The sequence below is a fragment of the Pygocentrus nattereri genome, chromosome 15 (assembly GCF_015220715.1).
Source record: "Pygocentrus nattereri isolate fPygNat1 chromosome 15, fPygNat1.pri, whole genome shotgun sequence".
NCBI classification, from domain to species: domain Eukaryota; kingdom Metazoa; phylum Chordata; class Actinopteri; order Characiformes; family Serrasalmidae; genus Pygocentrus; species Pygocentrus nattereri.
This window is the reverse complement of record NC_051225.1, coordinates 13,148,770-13,159,724: the sequence shown is the minus strand read 5'-3', so window position 1 is coordinate 13,159,724 and position 10,955 is coordinate 13,148,770. Positions and strand designations below refer to the sequence as shown.

The window sequence follows — 10,955 nt, the reverse complement described above, 5'->3', positions numbered from 1 at the left end:
ATTATGTTACTGCATTTGAGACACTCAATCTGATAGATTCAAACATGTGAAGGCCAATACCACCTGTGCAAAACATGAAGAAAATAAGAAGAGATCAACACACATAGTTCAGCTATAACCTCACCAGGCACAGGTCAACCGTTGCTTGGAAGGTCTGCAAAACAAGACTGATAGGACCAAGTAATCCTAGCAATTCTTTTGCCTTTAAAATATTCACCCCCTGGGGGCTTGTAATCGACATCTGCTTGATGACCTTGTCTGACATCGTCTTCACCCACATGTCTCTAATTTTATTTTTCTTTCAATGCAGCTAAATGTTCTTTCTGGTCATGAAGCAATTTCCCTGTTTGAACACGACAGATATGGGATACGTTTAATGGCAGCTTTGTCAGTTGTGGTTTCCAGCTTAAGAGGGTTGTGGTTGCCTATTTTATCAGAGATAATGCCATATTCCTGCAGGAAAAGCGGAGACTTGTTCCTCTGAACATGTCCATTAGCCTTGAAAGATTCCAGGATACAAGACACACTGACAGTAAATGTGATGTTCTGTTTAATTGCGTTTCGGATGACTCTGGGAAATGGAAGGTACAGAAATGAGGAAAAAAAAAAGCTGACAAAAAAGAGATTTTGTAAGAGTATGAAAATGATCTAGCTGGTTTTGTAACCAGTATAATTAAGAAAAAAAGTACATTCTGCTTGTACTCCCAAAATAGTTTGAAGATGTGTTGTTTTTTTGGTGTCAAAGTTAATAGTTTCAAAATTAAACACAGATTTCACACTGTGTGCTTGTTTCAGACGGTGCTTGCATTCATTCACTTGTTTTACCCACCCAAATACTTTAGACATGAGCAATGTTACCAGCCTCTCAGAGGACTAGGACGGTTACAGTTGTTTGAATTGTGTGTTTGTAGAAGCTGGCTTTTTACACATGAAGTTATTCACTTTCCATATGGCTTTTTTATAGAATTACTATAATCTGCATGTGTTTAACACAAGGAGGAAAGAAGAAAAATAGTCTTTCGTGATCACAGTGATGTTTCGTGCGGCTGCAGAGTGGAAATACTGGCTTGGTGGTGGTTGTTGGAGGGGGTGGAAAAGGGATGAGAGTTTGTCAGACAGCCCCTCCCACCTGCAGTATAAATGCCCTAACGCTCGGTGTGTAGAGTCAGACTATTAGCCGAGTGTCACAGCTGCATTTCAGCGCAAACGGCGAGCGAAGGAGCCACTGGATTACTGCTTCTGCTCTCCTGAGTGAACCCCACAGCTTTACAGGTACGGACACAGCACTCTCTCATGGGGGCTGCTCTTTGCCCTCCAGCTGATGGCTTTACTAGTGCAGTTTTCCTTAGGTCAGAGCTAAAGTAGTGTATCTGTCTCACTGTAAGAAATTTGGCTTGTGTGCATGTAGGTTAGTACTAATTATCTTCCAGCATTGGCCTTTGACTTGGGCTGGGTGTTATAAGTAGATACTCTGGCAAGCTGCAGAGAGATTAAAGCTCACCCAAGCTGTGGTCATCCCGTGTAGCCTTTGTCCTTTTTTTTCCACCTCGTCAGGGGGACTGGTTGTAAGTTTACTTATTTGTACAGAACATGACCCCAGCTTGGCATTTCAAATAAACGTATGAACAGGGCAGATGGACTGGCTTTTGGACCTTTGTCACATGAAAGCTTTCTTTTCAAACCTGATGAAGATTTTGTTTTTATTTCTCCTATAGATATCAGAAAAAATGAACCCGATCCTTCTGTCCCTCTTCTGCTGCTGTCTGCTGATCACTGTCACACCCGTTGTGGACAGTGCAAAGCTCAACCTCAGTCACGTTTTGAAAAGGAGGTGAGTTGAGTTGGCTTTGTTATAAATTCCCTTATTTTACAAAGGTTATGGTTTGGTTTTGTATCATATCTAATGGGTTCCATTCTTCTCTCGCTCTTGCAGTGTCTGGCTTCAGAGAACGAAAAGGGATTTGAGTAGCCTGTCCGCTCTGCAGGAAGCAGATCATGGGCAGTTTGTTCGACCTGAAGACGTCAAAGACACCCTGCTTCCACATTCCAGGTAAGAAGACGCAAATCATTTTTTGTGGAGCTGTACCATCTTCAGCACCGTCTTATTATAACACCACAGGCTAGACAAGGAGCAGAAAACCAGGTCTATGAGTTGTGAGATTTATCCAAGTGATGAGATTTATAAAGCCTGGCAAGATTTTTAGGAGAGATTCATCATTCCTGACAAAAATTTGGGTGAAATTAATTGAACCTTTTAAAGATCTTTAATCGATTTTAGGCTTATTATTAAGGTATTAATCTTAGGGCTACTACACATTATTCAGTAACAACTATGTGTAAGACATGCCTAGTATGTAAGGTATGTTACAAGATAGACCCCCTGACAGTTTGTTTAGTTGGGCTAAAGTAAACCAGGGCTATGATTTGCAAGCCAAATGCTGTGAAAGAATGTAGAGTAGGACTGACCGTCCACTCTTTTCTCTCTTCCCCCTCAGTGCTGGACATACTGGTGTCCGGACAAAGCGTTCCAAGAGCTCCATCAACCAGTCAAAAAAGTCTGGCTGCGCCCTGGGCACCTGCACTGTGCATGACCTGGCACACCGCCTGCAGCAGTTCAACAACAAGCTGAAAATCGCCAGTGCACCCATAGAGAAGATTAGCCCGAAGGGCTACGGGCGGCGGCGCAGGTCTGTCCCTGAGAGAAGGATGAGCCTGGAGCGAGAAGAGAAGGGTGGCCGGTTACGGCCCGTGTGGAGGCTGCAGAGGCTTGAAGCACTGCTTAGGCGGACCTGAGCAGGACAGGTAGCTGCGGAACAGGATGGAGGGGGAGGAAGCGCCTCCACCAGGCTCGCCGGCCGACTCCGAAATTCTATGCATGCTTCAGACTCCTGCCAAGAGTTTCACTGGCACATTCCTCTTCCGAGCTGAGAGGCTGGGGAAGAAAAGCTGAGACTTGCTAGAGGAGGCATGGCCAAAGCTCAAGCGCAAAAACAACAGCTGTTCCACTAAGCACTGTGAAAGAGAGAGAGATAGACAGAGACACAGAGAGAGACAGAGAGAGAGAAAGAGAAAGATGGGGGGGGTTGGGGGGGGGTGCTGTGGTCATGCACTGGAGCCGTGGTCGAGCACTGGGTGTGAGTGTCAAGATCTGTACTGATCCCCAGCACCACAGAGCACAAGCACCGGTAAGGAGAAGTAAGCTCCTCCAGAATTCTCTGTGTCTTCTTGCTGCTCCTCAGATGGACTATTTGGTGGGATTTTGGGACTTTTATACTTTCTTAGAAAAAAAAACCTCTGGACTTAAAGCCACCCAATTCATCTGGTAAAGATGCACATTGATGATTCTGGGGAGATCGACTTTAAGCATAAGGCAATAAAGCTGTTTTCAGTCTCAAACCACCTTTTTGGACACTGTATGAGGGATGAATGCCTTAGATTATAGGAAAAATGCCTTTGCCAGTCCACAAGGATTGTACTCTACTTGAACATTATGTTTTTTTTTGTATAGAGATATGTGCAATCTATATGTAATGTTTTTTATTGCCAGTATATGTATATATATGCCACAATTGCCTAGATATTGTTATTTAATTGTTTTATATTACCTTCTACTACTTAAAGAGAGCTATTTTTGTACAGGAATAAAAATAAGGGCATTGTATGAATGTTGTTATTCATTTAGTGTCATAAATGTCATATTGTTTTAAGCTGTGGTCAAAGAATCATGTGTTTCAATGTCTGTCATAATATATTTGTAAATGCGATTTATTTTGTCATGTCAGAGTAACGTTGTCATCCAATAAACCTTTTGCATAAATCAAAGCTGATGTTGTCAGGGCCTCATGTGTTCTGTACTTTATTAATCCTACAAGGTCAATTTTGCTGCCTAACCATACCCAATCTCAGCAGCAGAGCTGGCTCACTGGGGCAGCAGCAGCAAAGGGCTAAGTGACTTGTCCAAGGGCACAACTAGGAATACCCAGTCAGTCCAGGAATTTGAACCCACAACCTGCCAGTTGATGGCTTACTTTTGCTACTCCTAAGCCACTGCTGACATTATAAGGTTGAATTTGTGTTGTTGGCTAAAGCTCACATCACATCTTTTGAAATCAGATTTGTGTCACTTTCAAATGTGGTCCTAGATCAGACACATATCTGTTGATATGATAGAAATGGCCAACTCTGATGCTAAAATGAGCATGTGCAGGCTTTTTCAGAGTAAAGGTTCACTAATGGCAGCTATGGCTCAAACAAAAACACAAGGGTTCTGATCAAAAATGGGTAAAATACGTTTGTTACATTCCCCATTAGCCATTCAAGGCCTAAGCTGGTTGGTGTAGTGGTTAACACCTCTGCCTTCTACACTGTAGACTGGGGTTCAATCCCCTACCAGGGCAAGCACCCTACAGTATACCAATAAGAGTCCTTGGGCAAGAACTAACACCACCTTGGCCTCCCTGTGTAAAATGATCAAATTGTAAGTTGCTCTAGATCAGAGTGTCAGCCAAATGCTGTAAATATAAATGTAAGCTGCGTTCCTCCTCTGCATGTGTCCATATGGATAGATTGGCAGAGCAGGACATCCAGTGTAACAGCATTAGACTAGAGTCAAAACTAGTCCTGGACTGGGACCAGCATTTGACAGAAGACAGGCCGTCTGTCCACAAGGATGCTGTTCTCTGAGGGAGGTGTAATGATGGAACGTGCAGCATTCCTGCGAGATGTAGACCAAAGGGCTTTGAGAGAGGCGCACCATATTAAACACATCATTACCATTCCTCTCTTAATGAGATGGAACTTCAGCTATGCAGTTTTACTGTGGCACCCATGCTGTTTCAATGCAAAAGTCCAAGACCGTTCACTGGATCATGCAGTACTAGAATGAACACAGTTACGGAAAAGCAAAGGAGATGCTTTTAATGCTTGAAATAAATGATCTTTCTGAAAACTCAACTATGTTGTTTTTTTTCTTGAGCTAGGTTCTTTGTAATCTACAGAGTGGTTAGTCTGCTAGTATTACATAACTAACCTCACTCTTTCTTTGGAGTCCATTTGGTATTCATTATTCTAGTAATTGTTATACCAGTTTCTCTTCAAAGGTGCCTACAACCACTAAAAGTTGGTCATTTCTATCAAACTGGCCTATCTTGGGCCACAACCATCCTCAGTCAAGTCCTATACTTATATTTCCCTATAATACATACAAATCTTGTATAAGATTAGAATGACTTGTAAAATATACCCATAAATTCTGAAGGAGTTATTATGATACAAATCTTTGCCCAGTTTGAACATTAAAATGTCATGCTCAGGAAGAAAATTTTCATTTGTTCTCCATAAACTTTCCTCACCCACACACAATTTTAAAGTAAATATACAAATCTGGCCAAGAGGTATTAATGACTGTCTGCACTGGGGCTTACCCTGTCTGGCAAAAAAGGCCAGTACAAAATCACGTTTTTCATATTTTTATTTTGCCTTTCTCTTCAAGGCTGAGGGGACATAAGTGGAGGGATATATAGAGATACTGAGAAAAGGACATTGAACCTCTCTGACTCTTACACATTGGCCACTCATGACCCCCTGGCAGGCACAGAGTCTCCAGGGTCAGTTAAGGGGTAACAAACTTCATCGTAGCTGTTCTGCAGCACCACAATGCAAAAATGCATGAGTAATGTGTCAGTAGGATTGAGGATTTTCATAATCTGTATGATTAGAGCTCCACCTAGTGTGGATGGTTGTTGCTGACAGTGGTATGTTCATTAAAATAGACTGGGAACATATGTCTTATTTTAAACTCACATACAGTACAACCATGAGTAGGAATCCCTCTGTCCTACTTTTTAGCACTTCATAAATTGCATTGTCATGCTACACTGGGTGTGTACAGTACAAGTGCATTTAATTACCAGTCAAAATGACCATTAAATACAAGCTATTCATTTGTCAAGTGTCTCAATATATAAAACATACTTAACAAAAAAATTACACAGAAGCCTCAACGACAAATAGCAAATATCACAGTTTTCAGTGTTTCGGTCCAATCCCAGTTCTTATTTTTACCCCTATGCCTTGTTTTCGAGTGTCACAGTGATTGAAATCTTCCTTTACGAAATGGAACCCTTAAAGACAAAGAACATTACTTCATTAACAGCTACTAGCATTGCTCTGTAGCTCTGACCCTGCCAGCCTGCAGTGACAGCAGAGGAGGCTAAAGTTCATTTCCTCACTGCTGGGCTTGAATTACATTTAGGGATTCATATGCTTTTAAAGATAACACCATGGATGTGTTTTTTAACAGCAAAAACTTACTCACATTTGTGGGTTTCTTTGGTCTCTTGTGCAGCCATCTTGCCGGTTTTTATTTTTTTCTCATAACAGTCCGTTTAGACTCTGAAAAACCTCTGTTTGGAGGGGCATGTAGCCCTAACACTTCACCCTACCCCTCTATCTCAACAAGAATCAGGACACTCCTAGACATGAACACACAAAGCGGAGGGCTAAGGACTAAGTGGTAGGGGCAAGGGGTGACATGGGATTAGGCCTAAGTGTGTCCACACTTCACCTTTATCACAGATTTTTAAAAAATCTGCTAGGATATTCTTCCACACTCTCAAAGTTCAGTCTTAGAAGTTGGTTGTATTCCTGCATCTCAGGATCAAAGCAATCCCAAACACATTCAATGATGTTCCGGGCTCTGGGGAGGTCAGTCAGTTGTTCTGAGAGCATCAGCAGATACTTTTTGTCTATTTCCTCCTCTTAGTAAGGGCTTCTTGACAGCTACACATCTTTTCATAACAACACTGAGATGTCCTCGTCGTACTATTTGCGTTAAAATGAGGGACGTTGAGTTGGTGGAGCGATACTTTCTTATCGATTTCACCCATTAAAAACCACTCAGTCTCCCTGTCTCTCCTGCACATCAGCACCAGAGTGTTATTGGCATAAGAAACAGCTGAAACGGCTGTACAGGAAACTGTGTTTATTAAGATGAAAGAACCAGACAGAGTTGGAGGAAACTGTGTGTTTTGTTGAAGTAGAATCACAGGGAGGGTCGTCTGCACAGATATCAGGGCTACATCTCTGCACCATTCAGAAAGGGCATGAAGTTTCATAGACAGTGAGAATGATCATCAAAATGATCCACAGACAGACAGGAGTGAGTGGAACTCTGGCGGCAGTACAGCAACCGAGTTATTACGTGTTATTACCTCAACGTGTTTTTACGATTATTATTGAAGTCTATGATTTTTATTTTTATTAACAGTGGCCCTTTCACTTTGTCTTTCCTCATGCAAGTGTTTTGCAGCATATTATTTTCATTTTCAGATTTCTGGAACTAACATCATACTTCAGCTGACAATAAATGATAGGGATTTATTGGAATCACCAGTTTTTTCTTTCTTGAATTACAACATGTGCCCAAACACACTCATCTACTAATCAGCTTCGATTTACAAAAGGCCAAAGACTACATCGTCTCCAGGTGAAAAAAACAATGAGTCATTGAGGTGTGAGCGCCCAGAGCCTCTGCTGTATTGTATTTCATAACATGTTGAGTGTGATGTATTCTGCAGGCATCTAACTTTTTTCAGATGCAGAAAAAAAAGAAAGCTTCAAGTGAAACCAGTTTCAATTTTGTTCTGAACTATCGGCTGATTATGATGAGGTTAGTCACTCACAGATTGGAAAAAGGTGCTTGTGGTGAACCCTCAAACGGAACACTCTTTGCCCTCTTCTTCAATCTCAAGACTAAAAACATTAAGGACAGAGACATTTAAAGCCAATGGCACTTCTGGAAGGTTGAGAAATGAAGGGAGGACAGTGAGTTAAACTGGGAGGTGAAGCTGTCCTAGTCACTCTTTCATTTAAGGCCAAACTCTGCCAGACATCTACATCACCTAATAGGGATTTATGATTCATCAAGTAACATCATTATCATCCATTATCCTCATGAAACAGCAGCAGAACCACCCCAGGAGATTCTTTCCATGAAAAATGTAACAATAATTTGATTTGAGAACCACACCGGTCTTTAATTGTGCAATCCTGTTATGTTCATGATGATAAATAGCAGAACATGGAAAATATCAAAGTGTCTAAGGAAACGTGAAAATTTAGCAATGTAGAAAATCAGAGACCATCCTTGATTTTCATTTTCAGTCAAAATGGCTATGAAGCTCAAGTTATTCATTCATGAGGAGATATTTCTGAAGAGATTAGAGATAAAACACTGCACTGCACAAATATGGGAAAGTCAAAGCAAGTGAAAAAAGTGAGCTTCCAAAACTGGAGTTCAAAACATTATTTAAAAATATAGAAAGTGGGGCTCCTAACCTTGCAAGACCTTGAAGACCAGCAAATTTACCACAATCATTTAAAAGGTACAGTAGAAGCTTTAAAGCTTCTACTTAAAGCTTTAATCAAGGATTAGCCGCTATTGATCAAGCTTCTGACAAAAAGAAGAAAAATATGTACTTCAACGGTGAAAAAGTGTCATGTGGAGTAAGGTTTTATTGATTGAGGGAAGCAGAAACTGCTGACCCTTTTCTTCAATGAGCTTCAGTGCTGCATATGTATCTGCAGGTGTCTATGACTTTCTACTGTACAGAGAGGTGAGCTGTCCCGCTGCTTACACTGCTGCACTACACTTACCATTGAGATGTCTTCTACTGCTTGCACAGTAAAGGCCCAAGTGACCTAAGCATTGATTAACACTTAATCTGGTACATTACAGGCTGAAGATGCCATCTCATGCCCCTCTCTGCTCTTGGGGACAGAGCAAAGCATAGAATAAGCATATGATACACTTGAGCTTTGAAGCTTCGGGAGCATAAGCCTGTCTAATTTTGACGTTCTTCTATGTAATCACTTCAACCACACTTTTATTGTTCCCATTTAGCGCCTACATTTTACATGGTACTGGCTTCTGGCTCACTCGCCTGTGGTTAGCAGGCTAAGAATTGGATGTAAATAATTGTGAATCTCAAAAACATATGTTTTAGGCTAAAAACTCATTGTGAAACCACTGTACAATGTCCCAAGAAAACATTTCAAATGTGAAAACGTTTCATTCAGTAGTTTTCTGTGATGTAGCTTTTAGGAGCTCTGGATTCTTCAGACATCTGGTTCCTATCACCACCACCACGAGAGCAATGCTGATGTTAATGAAAGGAGTATTTCAAATCAAACTACTCTGAATGACTGTGTTTATGTCTTAACTATTTTATTTGTGGTGACCTTTTGAACAGGGACATCACTAGAGGTTTATGGATGGGGAGCTGGGCCTGTTCTGGGGGGTCAGGGAGCATCATCCCCCCATGAGAATTTTTGAATGGTTCCAAAATGTCTGTTTACCATGAACTTTCGAGTAGCTACAGTCAGAAAATGTATGAAACAGAGAAAAGCAATTACAAAGAGTGGAAGCTAGAGAATTCCAGAGTTTGGGGGCAGCAGCACTGAAAGATCTGCCACCCAAAATACAAAGTCTAGTTGAGGGAACTGTGAGGAGTCCAGAATTAGAAGATCGGAGAGCACGAGAGGGACAATATAAAGAAACAAGATCAGAAAGGTATGTCGGAGCCACACTATGTAAAGCCTTGAAGGTAAGAAGAAGGATTTGTACTTAATCCTAGAACTAATAGGAAGCCAAACTTAGATAACAGGAAGCTAAGATAATATACTGAGTCCTAAATATGTTATTTAAATACACAGATTGTAGATCAGTTCAGTCTCAGCTGTGAAAATCAGAAAGACTCTGTAGGTATGGTCATAGTGACAAATACTATATTTTTTCAGTTGAGTTCAATTTAATTCAGTATTAATTTAATTAAAAATGTAAACAACTCTCTTTCACTTTCTTCTTGATCACTAACCTCCATCAGATCTACTCCTTCTGCTCTGGCAGCCTCTTTCAGCCTCTCCTCACCTGTCTTTAGTAATACATACAGTTTTTAAACCCAAATGTACACAATCTCAAAGAAATAATGAGAGAGCAATTCAGTTTTAACTGGTAAAAGTCATGACTGACTTTCGATGGAGCTACCGCCTCAATTTCCAACTACAGGTTGTGGAACTGAAGGATATAAAATTGCATTACCTTTGACACTGTATGAACTTTTCAGACATTCACTTACCGTGAACAACAATATAAGACAAAAACTGGTCCAAGTACTAATATACATTCTTACTATGATGTGAAGTAGAACTAGTTGGCTAGCAGTATGCTAATGTCAGTGTTAGCCTAACCTGTTTTCTTAGCTGTCTAACCTAGCCAACAAGCAACCAAGTAAAAACCTGAGATGTACTGACTAGAATTTGCCACAAATCCATATTGTAGATGAGTATTCTCACTCTGTGACTACCGACCATTTCACTCTTTACATTATTACTGAATAAAGTCTACTGTTTATTTTTGAGCTTTTAGCCAAAATCCTGTCACAACTTTAGTCCATGACCTCCTCACAACAACTGAACTCTATATTACTACACCACAGCATGAAAAACACTTCTGTTCTGGACGGCTTTAAAAAGGCCAAAATGTACTTACAAACCGAAAGTTTATGCATTAAACAATGTTATGTTACACATCTTCACTGATATACGAAAAGAAGTTTTTAAAAAATCATGAAATGTCTGCAGTTTCCAGTATAACGTTTTATAACGTTCTTCTCATTCAGCGGTCAATGGTTGCTTAGCAACGATACCGCATGCTAAAGGATCTACATTTCTTGGCGCAGTACTTGTTTATACGTTTTATTATTAATAATAACTTAAATAACTACGTATTTCAATGTATTTCATTTTTAGGTTATAAATGATGTCTATAACTGCAATAAGCCATTTAAGACAGTGCGCTACTGTGACTTTACCACAGGGAAGGGGGTTTTAGGGAATCCACTTCGCGTCAATGGCGTTGCTAAAGGATAAAATCGTAGTAACTCTCGTGGCTTATT

At 40.6% G+C, this 10,955-nt stretch overlaps 1 protein-coding gene across 1 annotated transcript; it reads left to right on the top strand.

Moving 5' to 3' along the window:
* The first annotated feature begins 1,156 nt into the window (after positions 1 to 1,156).
* adma (adrenomedullin a) lies at positions 1,157 to 3,822 on the top strand. The gene is made up of 4 exons (XM_017707284.2): positions 1,157 to 1,272; positions 1,716 to 1,831; positions 1,934 to 2,050; positions 2,496 to 3,822. The coding sequence occupies exons 2-4, from the start codon at positions 1,728 to 1,730 to the stop codon at positions 2,791 to 2,793; spliced, it is 519 nt and encodes a 172-aa protein (XP_017562773.1). The 5' UTR covers positions 1,157 to 1,272; positions 1,716 to 1,727; the 3' UTR covers positions 2,794 to 3,822.
* The last annotated feature ends 7,133 nt before the right edge of the window (positions 3,823 to 10,955 follow it).

Coding starts and splice junctions, on each gene's coding strand:
- adma (XM_017707284.2), top strand. CDS start 1,728: ATGAACCCGATCCTTCTGTCCCTCTTCTGCTGCTGTCTGCTGATCACT. Junction 1,832..1,933: donor AGTCACGTTTTGAAAAGGAG/GTGAGTTGAGTT, acceptor TCGCTCTTGCAG/TGTCTGGCTTCAGAGAACGA. Junction 2,051..2,495: donor ACCCTGCTTCCACATTCCAG/GTAAGAAGACGC, acceptor CTTCCCCCTCAG/TGCTGGACATACTGGTGTCC.